This window comes from Myotis davidii, unplaced genomic scaffold (genome assembly GCF_000327345.1).
Source record: "Myotis davidii unplaced genomic scaffold, ASM32734v1 scaffold174, whole genome shotgun sequence".
NCBI lineage: Eukaryota > Metazoa > Chordata > Mammalia > Chiroptera > Vespertilionidae > Myotis > Myotis davidii.
The window spans coordinates 1,823,450-1,844,743 of NW_006289087.1; the positions used below are offsets into that span (position 1 = coordinate 1,823,450).

At 46.8% G+C, this 21,294-nt stretch overlaps 1 protein-coding gene across 1 annotated transcript in view; it reads right to left on the bottom strand.

Annotated features, from left to right (window-relative positions):
• DNAH14 (dynein, axonemal, heavy chain 14) overlaps nucleotides 1–21,294 on the bottom strand; it is a 157,968-nt gene that overhangs the window by 64,988 nt on the left and 71,686 nt on the right. The window contains exons 37-47 of the mRNA XM_015562337.1: nucleotides 20,023–20,306; nucleotides 18,054–18,170; nucleotides 15,014–15,172; nucleotides 13,846–13,981; nucleotides 13,328–13,389; nucleotides 11,853–12,034; nucleotides 9,819–9,947; nucleotides 7,685–7,822; nucleotides 6,926–7,093; nucleotides 5,998–6,168; nucleotides 881–1,078 (exon numbers count right to left, since the gene is read on the bottom strand). Of these exons, the coding sequence (XP_015417823.1) occupies nucleotides 881–1,078; nucleotides 5,998–6,168; nucleotides 6,926–7,093; nucleotides 7,685–7,822; nucleotides 9,819–9,947; nucleotides 11,853–12,034; nucleotides 13,328–13,389; nucleotides 13,846–13,981; nucleotides 15,014–15,172; nucleotides 18,054–18,170; nucleotides 20,023–20,306 (1,744 nt within the window). The remainder of the gene's footprint in view (nucleotides 1–880; nucleotides 1,079–5,997; nucleotides 6,169–6,925; nucleotides 7,094–7,684; nucleotides 7,823–9,818; nucleotides 9,948–11,852; nucleotides 12,035–13,327; nucleotides 13,390–13,845; nucleotides 13,982–15,013; nucleotides 15,173–18,053; nucleotides 18,171–20,022; nucleotides 20,307–21,294) is intronic.

The window sequence follows — 21,294 nt, forward strand, 5'->3', positions numbered from 1 at the left end:
GCTGCTTCCATCTCCCAAGTTGCATTGAGAACCACGGCAGCTCACGAAACGCTAAGTGTTACCCACTGGTCCAGAGGTGAGGTCAGCTTGTCCGCGGTCCTGCTGCCCGGGCACCCACCTTGCTGGCCACACGGCCTGCGGGGACCTCAAACTGTCACCAGCCCCCAGGTTCTCAACAAGTGGGTCCCGACCCCTTTGGTGGTCCAAGGACCCTCTCACACGGGTCGCCTAAGACCATCCTGCATATCAGATATTTACATGATGATTCATCACAGTAGCAACATGACAGTGAGGAAGTAGCAACGAAAATAATTTTATGGTTGGGTCACAACATGAGGAGCTGTATTTAAAGGGCCAGAAGGTTGAGAACCACTGCCCTAGATGATGGCCTGCAGTCACCGCCCATGCCAGTCCCCGATATGACTTCCCAGCAGCCCTTGTGATCACAGGCTCCCCAGCCTCCCAGCACCTGTAAGCCGATGTGTCCCTTAGATAAGACCCCCCGGGGCTCACCCACGCCCCACTGCAGGTCACGTGGGCAGAGAGTGCATATAGACCATAGTGCTTTTTTTTTTTTTTTAAAGAAAACACAGATAACTTCACCTACAGAGATAAATTACTTCTAACTGCCAAACACCCGTGTTTGCTCAATTAAATGAAAATTATAAAGCTAAAAATGCTTTGGTTGTAATGCTTATGCACCATGATTACAGATGTACAAACTATGGCTATAACTGGATCAGAACAGAGAGTAACAAAGAGCCTCGATGATGGTAGAATAATAGGCTTACGTATAATTATTTTCTTTTCAAATATTAAATGGGGGGGGGACTATTTAACTATCAAACTTCAACAAGTAATCAAGAGAAAAAGGACTTACCTGATCTAGGCTTAAATTAGCCAAGACCAGAGCAGTGGGGGTCCCTTCTAATCCTGCCTGGACAAACACCTTCTTACAGTCCTCTTTGAATTCCATGTAGGAATAGTTCTGAGACACGGGCACGTGGTAGAGTTTGTGGTCCGTCAAGTAGCAGGCCAAGATTGTACAAGTCTCCTTTCCGCATCCGTCTATGCCAATCTTTGGAAGAAAAAAAAAAAAAATCCAAACACGTGATCCCTATGTGATGTCCTGGGAATCTTTCCCTGCATAGTTTTCTGTCTAGATGTGCTAGAAATTTAGACAATAAAAACACTGTAGACTAGTTTTAAGACTTTTTGGGGAGAGATACTATTGACAAGCTGAATGTGGGGAGGGAGTGAAAGGTGTCAAGGACAAGGGGTTCCCAGGTTTTGGGCTAGCGCAGTAGGTCTATGGTGGTGCCATTTATGTGGGGGGGGGGAAAGGCTAGGAAGGAATATTTTTGATGGTGAAATGATCTGCTTTTGCATTTTTGGCTTAATTCTATTTTCTAACTTTTTTGTTTTTTTTAATCCTCACCCGAGGATATTTTTTCCATTGGTTTTTAGGGAGAGTGGAGGAGATCGAGGGAGAGACAGAGAAACATCGACGTGAGAGAAACACATCGATTGGCTGCCTCCTGCACGAGCCCCGACCAGGCCCCGGGCTCAGAGAGGATCCTGCAGCCAAGGTACGTGCCTTTGACCGGAATCAAACCCGGGACCCTTTGGTCCACAGGCTGACGCTCTATCCACTGAGCCAAACCGGCCAGGGCCATTTTCTAACTCTTAATTCCTTGTAATTAGTCTTGTACATGTCTGTTTAAATAATAGATTTAAAAAAATAAAGTTCTAGTTTCTCTGAATGCCAAAGAAAAGTCCTTCGCGGAAAAAAATGGTGTGATTTAAATAACTAAAATAGCTATAAAATAAAGACATAAATAATAATAGTCATAAATCATGTGATTCGCATAATTGGCTAAATATGTTGGCTTTTCTTTAGCCTTCCGAATAAAATAATACCTCCATTCGAGTTATTGAGGGATTTTACAAGAATGTCTCTCCCCCTGGCTTCCATGAAAAGTAAAACTTTTCATTCAGAAGTGTGACTCATGCTTCTAAGTCCAAATTCAAGTACGTGTGCTGTGTTGAGGTAAGACCCACTTGCACAGAGAGTACATTAGTGCCGAGGATATGGGAGAGCCATCGCTTTTACTCAGGTCCAATCCTTTCTAAAAACCAAGAACACTGATGCGTTTCTTACGCAAACTCTTAAGAGGACAAGGACCTTGTCCCATGACTCGAGGACCCTGACCTTTCCCACATGGAAACCCTGGGTAAGTACAACTTCGGTAAGCAAAGGAGATGTCTGAGGCTGCCTTCATTTTTCATTGACCAACTTAAAAAGGTCTGAGAACTTCAAACTCTTACCAATAACATGTGAGTCCCCGACTGTCGAAGGACCCGCGCGGCTCTGGCAATGTGTTCTATGGCCTCCTTGAAGAACACCATGGAGTGAGAAATCTGGCAAAGAAACGGGCACACAGCTGAGGGCAGGCACAGGGAAGTGTTCAATACGGGGTGTTGTTTGTTTTCAAGATTTTTGTTGTTGCTGGTAACCTTCGCCCAAGTATATCTTCCCATTGATTTTGGGAGAGAGTGGAAGGGAGGGTGAGGGTAAGGGAGTTTGTTAATCCTCACCAGAGGTTACTTTTCCTATTGATTTTTCTTTTTTTAGAGAGAGTGGAAAGGAGGGGGAGAAACAGAGAGAAAAACATCAGTGTGAGAACATCGATGTGTTGGTTGCTTCCTGCACGCACCCCAACCAGGGCCAGGGATGGAGCCTGCAACCGGGCTGTGTGCCCTTGACCGGAGTTGAACCCGGGACCCTTCGGCCCGTGGACTGATGCTCTACCCACTGAGAACACTGGCTAGGCCTCACTCTGGTATGGCCTATGCGGATACAGAAATGGCAATGACTATTCCAGTCACCTAGACCGGTGGTCGGCAAACGGCGGCTCGCGAGCCACATGCAGCTCTTTGGCCCCTGGAGTGTGGCTCTTCCACAAAATACTGGCTTCTGCGCATGGGCCACAAAGTTTCAATCGCACTGTCCGTGCGCGCCCGCACTTTGTATTTTGTGGGAGACCCACACTCCAGGGGCCAAAGAGCCGCGTGTGGCTCGCGAGCCGCAGTTTGCCGACCACGGCCCTAGACCAAGTCAACCGGCTTCCCTGCATGGAGATAAGTTTGCACGTGAGGACTGGCCCTCTGCCCACAGTGTGGTTGGTGTGCAAGACTCGGGAGGTCTCAGGCTCCAGGGGAGAGAAGAGAGGACGGCGGCACCCCGGCTGCGTCTCCATTGCTGGGTCCCGGGGTAGGAGGAGGGAGAGCCGTGGGAAACTGGCTCGAGGCGCCTGTGATGTTGCTGGAGTCGCAGTGCGGGCACAGCTCTTCCCACGACAACGGGGACATGGTAGACACAAGTCGCATCCGTTTTGCTGCCCCTTGTTTTCCTCTGGGTCCTGGCCCCGCGCTGCCTTCTGCATCTCTTAACTCCCCAGCGCTCAGCGGTCCGCCCCCTGCAGCTCCCAGCTGTGCACCTCGTAGTTAAGATTTTACCCTCCCAGCCCGACTGGCGCGGGCTCAGTGGCTGAGCGTCGACCTACGAACCAGGAGGTCACGGTTCGATTCCCGGTCAGGGCACAGGCCCGGGTTGTAGGCTCCATCCTCACTGGGGGGCGTGCAGGAGGCAGCTGATCCATGGTTCTCTCTCATCATTGATGTTTCTCTCTCTCTCTTTCCGTTTCCCTCCCTCTCTGACATCAATAAACATATATTTTAAAAAACATAAAATAAAAATAAAAAATAGAAGTTTACCTTTTTATCAAATGAGACCAAATTAGATGAAACAATATAAAACTGTATTCCTAATGGTCTGCTTAATTCTTTTTTTTTATTTTTTTTAAATATATTTTACTGATTTTTTACAGAGAGGAAGGGAGAGAGATAGAGAGTTAGAAACATCGATGAGAGAGAAACATCCATTAGCTGCCTCCTGCACATCTCCTACTGGGGATGTGCCCGCAACCCAGGTACATGCCCTTGACCGGAATCGAACCCGGGACCTTTCAGTCCACAGGCTGATGCTCTATCCACTGAGCCAAACCGGTTTCAGCCCAATGGTCTGCTTTAAAGAATGAGGATAAACATTTTCTCCCTGAACACTCTCTCTTGTGCACACACACACACCCTTAAAGATATTACATTTTATAGTCATACTTGAGGCCCGGTGCATGAAATTCCTGCAAGGGGCTCTGCCCCATAGCCCCGCCCACTGGTTGTTCTGCTGTGCAGCCTAATCCTCATATTAGCTCTTTGTCATACAGGATGTGTGCGTGCACATATGAACGCACACACACACGTGTATGCCATTTCTGCCATGTACGCCTTTACCTCGGAGGTCGAGCGGATCTTGGTCTGGAACTCGCTGAGCACCCTGGCCAGCTTGTTGTAGTCATTGGTGTTCTGGTACATCCTCTTCTTAAGAGACTTGTTGATCCGCAGGAAATCCACAAAGACGGTGGAGTCGCTCATCATGGATTCTTTGGTCCACTGGATCTGTGGGGAGGTGATCATGCGATAGCACCTGTTACCGGCCCATGTCTACCCATCAAAATCAACACCAAGCGCCGGCATCCCCAAAGCTTGACACGTCAGGCCTAGGCCCCAGGAGGGGTTCACTTATTCTGTGCCCTGGACCCATTTTGGCAGTGACACCAGAGGTTCCTCAGAATAATATTCTGAAATACACACAGCAAGATACAACGGCCACACAGGAAGCTAAACACGTTGGGGGACAGTTTTATCGAAGGGCTCTTTGAGGATCCTCGGGTTCCACGTTTCAGAACCCCGGCTGTGGAAATGCCCTGGTTTTTGTTAAGCCTCACCCGAGGATATTTTTCCATTGATTTTTAGATTTCGGGAGAAAAGAGAGGGAAAGACAGAGAGAAATATCAACTTAAGAGAAATACATTAATCGGTTGCCCTCCAAGGTGGGGGGATCGAGCCTTTAATCAAGGTACGTAACCTTGACCAGAATTGAACCTGGGACCCTTCAGACCGACACTCTATCCACTGAGCCAGAGCGACGAGGGTGGAAATACCATTCTGAGGTCTCACCAACAACCCAAAAGGAAAATCTCCCCTTGCTAATGACCTCTACAGCCCTGCAAGCTGCCACACTGGCTTCCGGGGCCCACGGTGAAGTCTTGCCTACCCTTTAGGCCAAGGTCATGGGCTCCCTTCTCTTTCAAGTCTGCTTCCCTCCCCCTAAAGCCGGGTAGAGAGGAGCCGTGTTTCCTCCCTGCCCCGGCACCGTGACGTGGGCGGAGGCCTGTCAGGCACCAGGGGGCCCCACGGCTCCAGGCAGGCCTCAGCACCCACCGGGCTTGGCGTTTGCACTGGAAATTCCTAACGGGTGCGTGGGAGACGTGTGTTTGGCAAGTGGCTGAAGGAAGGCTGAGGGGCAGGACGGCGTGATGGTTAAGAGTATCTGGAGTCAGATATCCCGGGTTCGAATCATGAGGCTACCACTTAACTAGCTGTGTGACCTGGCTGTGTTCTGACCCTCACTCTGCCTCAGTTTCTTTACTTGTGAAAGGGGACAATAACAGGACCTATGCTACAGGGATGCTACGGAGATCAACATGAGTAATAATATGTACAGTTTTCCCTAAAATATGTTTTTACTGATTTCAGAGAGGGAAGGAGAGAGAGAAACATCAATGATGAGAGAGAATCATTGACTGGCTGCCTCCTGCACTCCCGGATCGAGCCTACAGCCTGGGCATGTGCCCTTGACTGGAATCGAACCCGGGACCCCTCAGTCCGCAGGCCGGCGCTCTATCCACTGAGCCAGACTGCCTAGGGCTATGGGACGTTTTTAAAGGCCCGGCACAGGGCGTTAGCTGTTCGAGTTATCGCATGTAACAGACTGCCTAACATTTCTGTCATGAATGTCACAGATGTGTCTGTGCACTTAACAGAAACGCGTCTGCCCGGGATCCCGTGGAAAAGGTGCGTGAGAGGCGCGTTTACCTGGAAGTAGCTCTCCAGCTCCTTCGAGAGAAACTGGTAGAAGAGCTGCTTCTCCGCCTGCTCGACCAGGCGATCGTGAAACACCCGGGCGGCCTCGTGGACGAAGAACAGGGCGGCCATCTCCTTGGAGTCAATGATGGCCCTGTCAGCCTGCAGCAGCCCCAGGAGCAGCTGGCGGGGTGGGAAAACAACACCCCGTTAGCCACCCGCTGGGAGGAGGTGGCCACACATGCTGCACGCCTCGCACGGGGGGCCGGGCCCTCGACCCGGGCACGTGCCCTTGACCGGAATCGAACCTGGGACCCTTCGGTCCGGAGGCCGACGCTCTATCCACTGAGCCACACCTTGCCATTTCTTTCCCTGCTGAGAACCGTAGCCAATATTCTAACAGCCTCACGTGGTTTTATCATTGCGTTCTCGGCCTGGAATTATTTTAATGATTCGTTGTAACTGGTTCATGCAGAAGCTGCTAATACACAGCAAAACCAACCAATCTGAACTTCCCTTTTTGCCCCTTTTAACAATTTAATATTGAAAATATCAATGAGGGGGAGGGAAGGAGAGAGGGAGAGAGGAAGAGAGGGAAGGGGTAGAGAGAGAGGGGAGAGAGTGAGAGACAGAGAGTCAACTCAGTAAAATGACATTTCCCCCATCTTAAACATTAAGAGCAGTGGTTCTTAACCTTCCACATGCCGCGACCCTTTCATACAGCTCCTCATGTTGTGGTGACCCCCAATTTCACTGTTACAAATTGAACATAATGAAAGCATAGTGATTCATCACAAACACAATATGTAATTATAGATGTGTTTTCCGATGGTCTTAGGCGCCCCCTGGGAAAGGGTCGTTCGACCCCCAGAAGGGTCGCGACCCACAGGTTGAGAACCGCTGATGAAGAGTGAGCTAGAGAATGCGTTTTAAGACAAACCTTAAATATATCCCGGAGATTAAACAGGTAGTGGCACTTCGTTGGTGTCGTTAGCATATTCTGACAGACTTGATAGTATATAGCGAGAGAACACGATATTATGTGGTCCTTGCTTTTCTGCACATCAGGGGTGAAGTTATGGATGGAGAAATACATTCCCAAATGGACCTACGGGAAGAAATGAGTAACTCAGGTGGCTGAAAATCGTAAGCGCAGACTATTTCCAGCCAATTGCTGCTGCAGGAGGAGATGCGTGCGCTGCGACCAGAGGGTTCATTTCATATGCATCCACATTCCCTGGCTGATCTCTTCCCTCCCCCAGCCCACCCCGCCTTCCCTCTGAGATTCCACGGCGTGAAGCCATTTTTCTAATACGATATTTCAGAATTTTCTCTCTCCTTACTTTTTGATCCTCTAAGAAAATAGAAAGAATAACTCGACACTAGCAAAAAGGGGTTGTGCTTGTTAACCCGGCTTCCTGAGCCCCAGCCCAGAGCCAGTCAGAGATTCTGACCACAAAGTCTTGGAATCTACACCGTAGACATCCATGAGCAAGCGCCAACGTGTTGCTTACACACCCTGAACTATGTCTTTGAAATGGAGAGGTGAATTATAAGAGGCCGGAAGATGGAGGGGGAGAAATAAAATTTGTCCCCTTCAGAGAAGGTTCGTTCACATTAGGGATCTGAGGTTTCAGGGTTCCCCTCGCAGCAGGAAATGTACTGTTTTCCCCCCGCGGACACGAGGCAGGTGTGGTACCTGGAAAATAGTCCGCAGGGCGCTCTGTGGGGGATGAGGCAACACGAGGACGGAGAAGTGTTTGAGGAGGCGTGGGCTGATGTGTCCCCTTCCCACGGGAGGCATGCAAGCTGCCACGAGGGAGAGATCTTGAATATTCTGTGGGAAGAGGGAAAGGGGAGGAGGAATGCAATGGGTCCGTGGACAGTGAAATGGGGTCCCATGTCCCTGAAACGAACCAGAGATTTAAAACGTTTAAGCAAAAGACGACCGAGGCGATTGTCTGCTGTCAGACAACAGGTGCGACGGTCACGGAAATCCATCCTCCTGGCAGGAGCCCATCCTAACATGTAAGATGTGACTTCCAGGAAGCTATCTACACGTCGCCCGGAAATGGCCAATTTTTTAAAAAAACAGCCGAGGGAAAATGAGCAGGTGCAATGGAGGCAGGCTGAACGGATCCCGGGGAGGTGAGAATTCAGGGGGAGAGCACACTGAGTGTGTCTCCAGAAAAGCCAGGATGGGCCTGGGGGGAGAAGATGCCGGCTGTGTACATATTTTTAAAAATAGCTATTTTTTAAAACTATATATCTTTTATTGAATTTTTACAGAGAGGAAGGGAGAGGGATAGAGAGTTAGAAACATCGATGAGAGAGCAACATCGATCAGCTGCCTTCTGCACCCACCCCACCCCGCCCCACTGGGGATACACCCACAACCAAGGTACATGCCCTTGATCGGCATCGAACCTGGGACCCTTCAGTCTGCAGGCCGACACTCTATCCACTGAGCCAAACTGGCCAGGGCCCTTTTTAAAAAAATATATATTTTTATTGATTTCAGAAGGAAGGGAGAGGGAGAGAGAGAAACATCAATGAGAGAGAATCACTGATCGGCTGCCTCCCGCATACTCCACACACCCTCCACCAGGGATCAAGCCCACAACCCAGCCATGTGCCCCTGACCGGAATCGAACCTGGGACCCTTCAGTCTGCAGGCTGATGCTCTATCCACTGAGCCAAACAGGCTAGGGCTGATCTGTGTCCATGAAAATAAAGATGAGAGCAGTCTGACAAAGGGATTAGCTTTTCTCAGATGCATTAACTGCTGATGAACTATTCACATGCCTAACAACAGTGAGTATCATCTGACTCGGAAACCAGACCTATGGGACATACTTGTGACTTTTACTAGGATCTAATCCTACCAAAAGGGGCATTTCTAGGACCCCACGGCCCGGCGCTAAATCCCAGAGATGTCACTGGCATGGCTAATTTTCTTGCTGTGCATGTCCATGTCACCAGATTTTCGAAATTGCTCACTGAATTCACTTAACATTATTATAAATACCTAATTTATTGTTAAGTAACAATCAAAGGAATTTGAGAGACAAAATAGGCAGGTTTAGGGAGCCTTAGAAATAAAGAAGGTGCATGGGAGAGGATGCACAGATGGGGGCTTGGAGACCCAAAATGCTTATCTTACTTGTACAGAGGACAGAGAAAGGCCACAGGATTGGGGCGGGGTTGAGGGGGTGGACCTAAGAAGGCATACTTCACAGAGGATAAGAAAAGTCACAGGATATGGGGAAGAAGGAAACATTTTCACAGAGGATAGAGGAATGGTGCAAGAGAAGGAGAAAGGGCGGGGGGGTGGTGGTGGACCATGCAGGCTTTGGTTTTTGGAACTGATACTGTGTAGCAAAACGACCAATGAGGAAAGCAGGGGGGCCCTAAATTGAGAAGGATCCAATTAGAAAGGGTCAGGGTCAAACGAGGAACTGCAGGATATATAAGCTGGAGCCCAAGGGACACGAGACAGATTTTTTAGATTATAGATTTTCAGATTTTAGATTTTCGGATTTAGATTCTTTTCTTCTGAGAGAGAGAGAGAGAGAGAGAGAGAGAAAGAGAGAGAGAGAGAGAGAACGCGCGCGCAGGCTTTTCCCACTTGGCGGCCCCTCCCCAGGGGGGTCCCCTTTGGGGACTCCCCTGCCCAGATGGAGTTTGTATATGCTTCCACTAAACTTCTACATTCTTATTAAAGAAACCTGTTAGCCCACGAATTTATTCTTCATCTTTGTCGGACAAGGACCCACGAGAAGAAGTCTGCTCCCCGAGCCCCGCGTTTCAACAACATTAAACGTGAACTTTACCTTCCACGCAATTTTTTCAGTATCAAAAACTCCTCCCAAGTCCAGTAACTGCCTGATCAGTTCCAGGGGTGGCTGTGCTCCGTACTTATCTTCTTCCGGCATGTTCAGGTCGTCAATGAATACTACAATCTGAAGGAAGGCACAGATTTAAAATGCATGAATTAGTATTCCTTTTCTTTAAAGTGTGAATTAGGGATAGTAATTATGCGATGGCTTGAGTACAAGATCACCAGGAGTAATGACACATCTTTTTCTACTAAAAAGCAGCCGACCAAATTCTATTCTGACATGGCTTTCAAAAACAATGCTTTCAAAACAGCAGAAACTCCACTCCCTTCCTACAGACCTCCACGGACAGCAGCTAGAAATGCAGTTGACCCTGGATAAAGTCATCCATTTGTGGCTTTTACCAAGGAACACACGTGATTATTATTCACTTTGCATTCACTCATTGAGTTGGTGGGGCTGTGTTAGGTGTGCAGGTATTTATTTCCTACTAGAGGCCCAGTGCACAAGATTTGTGCACTGGAGGGTGGGGGTGGGGGGACCCTCAGCCCAGCCTGCGCCCTCTCGCAGTCCAGGAGCCCCTGGGGGATGTCCGACTGACAGCTTAGGCCCGCTCCCCAGACATCCTTAGCACTGCTGCCTGCACCGCTGCCCTCGCCAGTCGCGAGCCTGGCTCCTGCATTGAGCGTCTGCCCCCTGGTGGTCAGTGTGCATCATAGTGACCAGTCATTCTGCAGTTCGGTCAATTTGCATATTACCCTTTTATTATCTAAGAAGATGGGCCTTGGTTTGGGAATGACACTGCCACGTGGAACTAGACTTTTACAATTCTGCTGCAAATGCTGCTGCAGAGAATTCAGACGCATTTCCAGTTTTCAAGCACGTTATTTTTTACGTTAATAATGTGCCAGGTAGACAGGGGAAGACTAAGGAATGCCCACACTATTTCTAGGAAGCATGAGTTGTCCGAGTTATAACAAGGCTGCTCTTTCAACATGGTGGATGCCATCAGTTTCTCTTTTTCTTTCTTTTTTAAAAAATATATTTTTATTGATTTCAGAGAGGATGGGAGAGGGAGAGGGAAGAAGGGAGAGGAAGAGAAAGAGAGAGAGAGAGAAATATCAATGAGAATGAAACATGGATCGGCTGCCTCCTGCACACCCCCTACTGGGGATCATTCCAGCAACCCGGGCATGTGTCCTTGAGTGGAATCGAAGCTGGGACCCTTTAATCTGCAGGCCAAATTTCCATTATGTATATACTAGAGGCCCTGTGCATGAAATTCATACACTGGGAGGGGGGTCCCTTAGCCCGGCCTGTGCCCTCTCGCAGTCCGGGATGCCTCAGGGGATGTCCGCCGGAGGTCAGATATCCCTCTAGCGGTCTGGGACCCCTCGCTCCTTAATGCCCTCCTGCAGCGGAGGTGGGAGAGGCTCCTGGCCCCGCCCCCTGCTGGCCTGATTGCCCCTAACTGTGCCCCTGCCAGCCTGATCATCCCTAACTGCCTCCGCCTGCCTGCCTGATCGCCCCTAACCGCTCACCTGCCTGCCTGCCTGATCGCCCCTAATCACCTCTGCCTTGGCCCCTGCAGTGGCAGCTTCGTCCGGAAGGACATCCGGGAGGTCGTTCGGCTGTCCGGTCTAATTAGCATATTATGCTTTTATTAGTATAGATTTTTTTAAATCAATTTCAGAGAGGAAGGGAGAGGGAGAGGGAGAGAGAGATAGAAACATCCATGATGAGAGAGAATCATGGACCGGCTGCCTCCTGCACAGCCCCTACTGGGGATGGAGCCCGCAACCCGGACACGTGCCCTTGACCGGAATCGAACCCGGGACCCTTCAGTCCGCAGGCCGACGCGCTATCCACTGAGCCAAGCCGGCTAGGGCCCAAATTTCCATTTTAAAAGCGTTTTTACAGTAATGGTCAGAAGTGTATGTTACCCGTGTGCTGTCTGTTTATCAGTATGGATTAAAACAACCCGGGAGAAGTGTCAGCGGGCGCATCAGCACACGGGGGGTGCTTTACCCTGTTGTTCCTCGGGGCCCCGAGCGTGTCCTTATTTATCCTCCTCAGCTTCTTCAGGATCATCTCCTTGGTCTTGGCAGCGGTCATCTTGATGCCAAAATTGATGGTCGAGGTTATAACTCCTTTGTGATGATCTTTAAAGGAGCCGTCTTCAAGTTTTCCCGACTTCTTAGGAGTCTTATCTACGATGCCAAACACAGAACGGAAAGCGAATTTAGAACAGTTTTAAAAAAAAATACAGAAATGGCAACGTTTTGCTATTCTGTTGGCGGTTTAAAGAAATGGCTCTGCGGACAGATCAGCGAGAGAAGACATGTCGACTTGGAGGTGTTTTCCAAACATTCCCTTACTTTTACGGGGGAAACTGTCTCTTTCCAACCACAGCCCGAGGTGAAGGTACGAACGCTCAGGGAACCCTCTCTTCGTTGGTGCACAACAGACACATGGAACTTTTAATGCCTTCAAACTGGTTCGATTTGCAATAGACACTTTTACAAATGAAACTACACGTGCCAGAGATGAAGGAAGCATTTGCTGTACCCACCAAATGCACCAGAATCAGAACTCGTTCTCTGAAGGGCTATGGAGATGGGGCTGTAGCAAAAGAAAAAGAAAAAGAAAACCCCTGCCCGGCCGGCGTGGCTCAGGGGTTGAGCATCGGCCTAGGAACCAGGAGGTCAGGGTTCGATCCCCGGTCAGGGCACATGCCCGGGTGGCAGGTTCAGTCCCCAGTGTGGGGCGTGCAGGAGGTAAGCGACCACTGATTCTCTTTCGTCATTGATGTTTCTCTCTCTCTCCCTTCCTCTCTCTGAAATCAATAAAAGCATATTTTAAAAACAACCACAACAAATAAAACCCGAAGCCAAACGACTCCTGTGGTGGGATCAGTGGCCAGGCTCCCTCTCCCCTTCCACAGGGGGTCTGGGCCACCCCACCCTCCCCTCTGCACAAGTGGCGTTGCTGCTGCCGGACAACACAGTCAGGATTTTCAGGACGAGGTTCCTGAAGCGCCAGGCGTGTTTCTGTCGGACAGTCTGATGGGCGAACTCCTGCACCATGACCGTCCCATGGCCGTGTCTATCCGGCACTCCAGAACACAACAGGCAGGTGTTGCCTTGGTTCCTTCCAGACGGAGTCTGAGGTCCCACTAATGAGCCAGAGCACCCATCCTCCTGGCAAGCACACACCACACTCCCTGAAGAGAAGCATCCCGGCTCTAGAGCCGGACAGAACAGCTGGAGGGGGTAGGACAGCTGGAGGGGGTAGGACAGCTGGGAGGGGAGGGAAGCTGGGCGGGGGAGGACAGCTGGGATGTAGGACAGCTAGGAGGGGGTAGGACTTTGGGGAGGGTAGTGGACATCTTTGCGGACGTTTTAAATGATCATTTGAACTTTTCATTCTGAGATTTCTGACAGCACAGAACGACTTGAGTGTCACCGAGAGAGGAAGGGTGTGAAGCTCCTGGAAACACACACCTTGACTTCCAGCTGACGTCCTTTGGGACTCGGAAAGCAAGGCGCTGATGTTCTGCCTCAGGCTGGCGGGAGAAGACACTGTAAGGTTCCGGATGAGCTCATTTACCTTAGCAGCCTAGTCTTGCACGAATTTTGTGCATCGGGCCTCTAGCTTTTATATATTTGATAAGAAGGAAATATATTTCTAGTGCAAACAAAACCAAGTATATGCAACACTGTATTTGTATATTTAGGTACATTTTTCTAAGAAGGAAAATAGTTTATAGCTTCACTTCGTTAGGTCAAAGAACTACAATTTTAAGTTTAGTTATATTAAAAACAAATGTCAGAATTTCTCACTTAAAGGAAATTAATTTAGTTAATACTATGGAAAAGTGAAGCTTTTCTTAACTCCTTTTTTTTAATATTTCTGCATTTTTACATAACACATTTGCTTTTTAAAACAAGGCATAGTTAGATATTAAAGCAAACTTTTTTTTTTAACCAGACAAATCAAATGTGGAGTTTAAGGAATATACTACCTTAACTTTTTAATTTCGTTATATAAAAGGACTTCTCCTAAAATTGACCCATATTTCACATCGAATCCTCCTGAGCCCTCCAACTTTGCAAGCATCTGTTTAATGGCACTGGTTTTCCCAATACCAAAGTCTCCTAACGGGGAGAAAAAAAAGAAAAGGATACATTAGGTTAGATTTACATGCAAGAAAACGAACAGACACTAACATATTAAAATAAACTAATAACCTTTTCTTTGATTTGAAAAATGCATGAAAAGTATGTTTTTGCTCTTCCCTTTAAAAAATAAAGTTATGGTGGAGGATGGATAAACCAAGCAGTTCCTATGAAACCCTCTCCAAGAATTTCTTTAATTTATATCTCTTATGAAAGAATGTATCAGGAATTAACCATTATTTTTCTAGAATATGCATTTGCACTTGTCACAAATATTTTTGCACGACTACTACAGGCAATTAATTTCCCTGAATCTTTTTACAACACAACCTGGGGGAGAATTGGAATAACCCCCTCCTTGCAGCAGCCTGGTAAGCCATGGCTATCGTACAATTCACCGAAGAGTAAAACCATTTCCTTAATCCACCCTGGACGCCACGGACGGTTATCTGAGCTTCCACACCCGTTAGCCGAATCCTTTGAGGACAGAACTGGGAAGGTGATTTTGTTGCCTCTGGTGAAAGACAACAGAACTTGGGAGAGTTGGAAAAGGTGGCTGAATGGGTTGAAGTAAATATTAAACCAAGGCAGGAGCTGCACTGAGTCAGTCCTTTGAAATCTGAGCGCTGGCTTGAGGAAGTACGTTTGCAACGTTTTTGGAAATCGGGCAATTTTGTTTTCCACGTTTCTTCGCGTGCAGGTATGCGTGCAGATTTAATGGAACCAGCCAGCCTTACTACCGTCAGTGGTCCTCGAAGGACCTGAGCCCACAGGCACTCAGCCCACAGTTCTCCTGGGACTTGTCAGGAAGGCGATGGGAAGGTGAGAGAGACTTAGGATGCCCTGGACTGGCAAACGTGGGGAGGTGTGATTCGGACACTGTAGGTGGGGATAGCTAAAGCTTCTTAGGGTGTGCCCCCCGCCGCCCCCCGACTTATAAAACGGGTGGACAATAATCGCTAAGCCTCTCCCTGACTCTGAACTTCTGCTGCGGCTGCTATTTCTTCACACCTGTGAGAAGGACAGGGAAGAAGCTCTTCAGGAGGAGGCTGATGAGGAAGGACAGGCAGGTGGTTTCCCGGGTGGGGGTGTGGTTCACGGTCTCCCCGTATTCCGTGATCTTCAGGATGCTTTCCCCGGAGCCTTGCGGATCTGCTAGGATTGAGGTTCCTAAGGTAACATTTAAAAAGAAAGTTTCAGATCATCTATAATAATAAAAGGGCAATATGCTAATGAGACCAGACGTCTTCCGGACATCCTTCCTGATGAAGCCAGCCCGAGGGAAGCCAGCCCAGGTCCTGGGTGCCTGCTGGCGGCCGGAGGAGGGAAGCAGCCCGGGTCCCGGAGGGAAGCCGGTGCCGGCAGCTGGGCGAAGGAAGGCCTACTCTTGCACGGATTTTCGTGCATTGGGCCTCTAGTCTGTCAATAAATGTTAACTTCATCTTTTAGGGGCTAAATATTTTCTGGAAAAGTGGGTACGTTATAGAGCCATTGAAACATACACACGTGAGACAGAGCTGTTGCAGGGACTGAGGGTCCCTGCTGATTTCAGAGGTCTTCCCTTTCATTTGGACTCTGCACAGGTGAGCGCCCTGCATGCCTGCTAAGCCCACCAGGTGCAGACAGACCCTCCTGCCACCCCGCCTACTAATCTGCTCTCCCCTGGGAGGCAAGGGTCCTCTCCCCCTTCCCTCCACGGAATCGAAGAGAGCGGCTCTCCTGCCGAAGGCTCCTCCCATCCTTTCTAAAGGTACTTCAGTGAAGGCCTGGGGTGAGGGGGTGACAAACGGGACATCTGTAATACTTTCAACAATAAATTAAGAACCGGCAAGCAAAAAACCAACAACGGAAAAAGAACTTCACTTCTTTGATAACTAGAGGCCCGACGCACAAAATTCATGCAAGAATAGGCCTTCCTTCCCCGGGCTGCTGGCACCGGCTTCCCTCTGCACCTGGGACCCGGACTTCCCTTGCAGCCCCAGCTTCGTCCGGAAGGTCATTTGGAAGAATGTCCAGTCTAATTAGCATAATACGCTTTTATTATTATAGATCCTTCTCCCTGCCACTATCTGCTTTTCATTGTATTGGAATTTTCCATTGGACAAACACACGTGTGCTAGTATCTCCAATCTTTTTATTGGTTGAACCATGTAAATTAACATTTTGGTTCGTAAAAACCAGGTGAATATAGGCAATTCTATATGAATTAAAGCAGCCCCCCCAAAAACCTAAACCAAATCTTCCTTATCCCCACGGCTCCCTAATTCCACCGCAATTCTTTCCTCCATTACGCAGCCAGAACTCTCAAAAGGGATAAATATAACAGAGCCTCACTTCATCTTTTATTCACTCTTTTTCAAATTAAAAATTGAATAGCTAAAACGTTGACCTGGTACACAGTTCACCAGTATGGGAAGGTATGCACTGCACGGTTACCTATCCTAGTCATCCCTATATCCTAGTCACCTATTTCCCACACTCTCGAAAAGACCAACGCTTTCCCACTGGAGTGGTACCCTACAATACTGAGTTATGTGTGTCAATACCCAGTTATGTTTTTTCTATGCAGTAGTAAAAACTAAGATCAAAATGACTCAATGTTAGCACTAACATGTGATAAACAATCCACAGGTTTTATTTTTCAAAATATATTTTATTGATTTTTTTACAGAGAAGGAGAGGGATAGAGAGTTAGAAACATCGATGAGAGAGAAACATCGATCAGCTGCCTCCTGCACACCCCCTACTGGGGATGTGCCCGTAACCAAGGTACATGCCCTTGACCGGAATCGAACCTGGGACCCTTCAGTCCGCAGGCCGACGCTCTATCCATTGAGCCAAACCGGTTAGGGCAAACCATAGGTGTTAAATAAATATGATCAAACACTAATACTGGGACAAATATTGTATAATAGAACGCTGCTGTTTCCAACCGAAATGAATTTGGAGTGAGAACTTTCTGGATGATTTATGACTTGCTAGCTCTGGTTGTTTTCTCTAAAAATAACCACACTATGAAATTCTTTGATGAGTGAAACCTAATCTCAAGGCAAATCGATGCAATCTGCATACTGAATTCTTTGTATTTGCATAATGAAGTCCTTGTATTTGCATAATGAATTCCTTGTATTTGCATACTGAATTCCTTGTATTTGGAAGAAATCAACATGAAGCTTCATCATTAAATTCCTGCCTCAACCTTCAACCAAGCTCTCAAAATACCACAGCTCGCCGAAACCGGTTTGGCTCAGCGGATAGAGCGTCGGCCTGTGGACTGAAAGGTCCCAGGTTCGATTCCGGTCAAGGGCATGTGCCTTGGTTGTGGGCACATCCCCAGTGGGGAGTGTGCAGGAGGCAGCTGGTTGATGTTTCTCTCTCATCGATGTTTCTAACTCTCTATCTCTCTCCTTTCCTCTCTGTAAAAACTCAATAAAACATATTAAAAAAAAATACCACAGCTTTCTATGTATTTTTTTTTCTTACGTTTGTAGAAGGTTGAGAACAAAAACAATATAGCATATATGGATATCTGTCACACTATGATTATTCTGTTCTAATTTAAAGTTTCCTTTACAATCAGTTGCAGTATGTACATATGTTTTTCCTGTTTTCTCTTTTCAATAATCCCAGCTATGTAAAATATTTCCACTAGTAAGACTTTCCATGAGCTAGTTTTACAATGTACAACCATCTTAAGCAAATACATTCCAACTTTCTCCGAAACCAATAGTCAAAGATGTTTTTTTAAAAATATATATTTTATTGACTTTTTACAGAGGGAAGGGAGAGGGACAGAAAGCTAGAAACATGCTAGGGCCAAAGATGTTTTTTAATAAAAGGCATGTTTTGTAAACATAGAGGGTGGAGCAAATGTAGGTGTACAACTGTGAGTACACGAAGCACAATTTATTCTTGTATTATTCATTACTTATTGGTTTCTGCACAAACTTGGAATCCATCAGGCCTCCAAGTTGCTGACATAACTACTTTTATATATGAAGTATTCCTGATATTTTAGAGAAATCAGAGCACAGTCCCAGCAATGACTTACCTCTTTGAATTAGAGTCTGGACGCTGGGAAGCAGTTCTGACCAGCGGATGAACTCGCACTGCTGCAGATCCACAAAGTACCCAAAGACAGACGGCTCGCCGGTTGGGAGGGTTATGCCTGCGTTTGAAAATAATAAGTGAAAAATATAAATAAATCCAAGCAACAACGAGGTTCGTTTATATGGAATGTTTCGGGCATGACCTGATCTCTATTTGAAAGATTTGGCTGTGGAGCCAGAACTAAGAAATATTCACCCAGGGTATAGAGCCAAATATGTAGAATTAAGCCCACTTTTTTCTTCTAATCTTTAATTATATAAAAACCAAGTTTTGTTGACTTTTGGTCTCTTTTTTTGTATCCGGAAAGCAAGGGGAATCATGATCTGACATCCTTTGAAATCTTGCCCATAAGTTTTGCTTATTACTAGAGCTGGATATTATCAAATGCCAGTAATGCGCTGGTGATACATGAGAAAATTCTGAGACTCATTTGCAAATGACATTTACTTCACTATTACAAAAGTCACTAATTCTGTTAATAGATTCTGGAAAATACAGAACAAACAAAGCAAATGAATTTAGCCATGGTCTCACCATACAAAGATAACAGTGTTGGCATTTGATATATTCCTCTTAATCATTTATAAAAAATTTTAAAATATATTTTTTTTATTGATTTCAGATACTTTGCTACACATCAGACAGAGTAGTAGGATTTGTGCATTTGGTAATGTTTCTAGCTCTCCCTTTACTTAGCAAATATATTCATGCTCAATATTTGTCTATTTTTTGATACCTTATCTGTCCCAAGTCCCTTTAACCAGTAACAGCTACTTGGGGAGGTTTACTGTTTCTAACGACGAGGGTAGGTTCCACTTACCAGAACTGCTTCAAAAAATACAAATACTAAAGAAATCTAAGGTTTTAAAAATCATTCCAAAAATATTATTAGAAAATCTGAGCCAGCAGTTTTCCAAAAAGAAACATGAAACGATAATAATCTTCTTCTACTGAAGTTCCTGCTACATGATGATGCGTACACATAGATCCGGCCATACAGCTGATGGGCTCCCCCGGTTAAGCTCGGGTTCAAGGCTTTATCTTTTTTTAAAAAAATATATTATTTTTTATTGATTTCAGAGAGGAAGGGAAAGGGATAGAAACATCAGTGATGAGAGAGAATCATTGATCGGCTGCTTCCTGCATGCCCCCTTACTGGGGATGGAGCCCTCAACCCGGGCATGTGGCCTTGACTGGAATCAAACCCGGGGCCCTTTAGTCCACAGGCTGATGCTCTATCCACTGAGCCAAACCAGCCAGGGATCAAGGCTTTATCTTTATCTTTGTTCTGCCTTACATTGAGTTAGAGCTTCTTATTTTTTTTTAAATATATTTTATTGATGTTTTACAGAGAGGAAGGGAGAGAGAAAGTTAGAAACATCGATGAGAGAGAAACATCGATCAGCTGCCTCCTGCACACTCCCTACTGGGAATGTGCCTGCAACCAAGGTACATGCCCTTGACTGGAATCGAACCTGGGACCCTTCAGTCCACAGGCCGACGCTCTATCCACTGAGCCAAACTGGTTAGGTTGAGTTATAGCTTCTTGTAGCAACAAGAATCAACCAGGAATCGAGTTTTCTCCAGTCTCTTTCGCTGGAGAAAGGGTGTTGGAATGTACTTATTGACCCTCGTTTACCTGTAAGGTCCGTCCACACTTTAAAAGGTGGGCCCAGTCCTAAAGGATTTCAAACGTTTCTTCTAAAGCAGTGGTTCTCAACCTTCCTCATGCCGCGACCCTTGAATACAGTTCCTCATGTTGTGGTGACCCCCAATTCCATTGTTACAAATTGAACATAATTAAAGCATAGTGACTAATCACAAAAACAATATGTCATTATAGATGTGTTTCCCGATGGTCTTAGGTGACCCCTGTGAAAGGGTCGACCCCCAAAGGGGTCGCGACCCACAGGTTGAGAACCGCTGGAAAGGAAGCAGAACTTTGACTTTGCCTTCCCAGAACTCACCTACTTCTGGGCTTTCAAACAATTCGTGAACAAGACGGTCAAAGTCATAGGTTACTTTCGCAAGAGAAGCAGGTTCAAAACTTGAATACATTATTTCATCGTCTTCATGTTCGTCTTCCCGTTTCAAAGTTCCTCCGAATGCCCAAGTGAACGCAAACACGAAGAGCTTTTGGAGCACTGCCGTTAGCTTGTCGGGGTATTTCTCCAGATACCACGGACTCTCGGCCCTGGAGGAGGTCAATGCGGAAGGCGGCGGTTAACCCACGCAGGAGGCACGCAGTCACTTATTTAAAAATCACAGCCAAGTTTCATTATTAAAAATTTCCATAGTTAAGGGCGGACCTAAAGATTTTGTTCGATATTTCTTTAGGTCGTCAGGGCACATGGCTGGGTTGCAGGCTCAGTCCTCAGTGTGGGGCGTGCAGAAGGCAGCCAATCAATGATTCTCTCTCATCACTGATGTTTCTCTCTCTCTCTCTCTCTCTCTCTCTCTCCCCACCCCCCGCCGCTTCCTCTCTGAAATCAATAATAAAAATTTATTTTAAAAAATGCAGGACACAGAAGAACCTAGAAAGTGATCCCGTTAAGGTTTCAAAAAAAAAAACACTAAGTTAAAAAATATATTGTTAGGGAATACATTAGAACACAAAATCCAGAGTAGCAGTTACCTCACATGACGGGGTACCATAAAATCTGGGTACACAGGGGACTTCACAGATAAGTTAATATGTGTTTTTCTGTAACAAAATGGTGTGCATGTGGGTATTTGTGCATGCTACTTCTATCGTACATTTTATAAATGTTCCTTTATGGCTACTTGCTCTTTAATACAAATTAAAGATGATACATGGTTATCATGTTAAGAATAGACTGGAATAATCGGGGAAACGAATTATTCATCATCTATGACAACAGTACAGGCAAGAAATAATGAAGGTCTGGGCTAGAATGCTGGCAAGCAAGATGTACACAAATGAGTGAATGTGAAGGCAGAGGTGACAGGGAGAGTAAAAACCATACGAAGGATGTTCTATCATTTAAAAGCAACTGCGACATGAATGTCTCAGGGGTTCCCAGTGAGACGCAGGAAGGCCTCAAGAGGGACTTTCCTGTCCTACCAATGGCAGAAGAACTGTAGAGTTAATCATTTCGACAGTTGTGATTTACTGAGCACTTACTATGCGCCAGGCACTAAGCTACACATCTAGCACATCG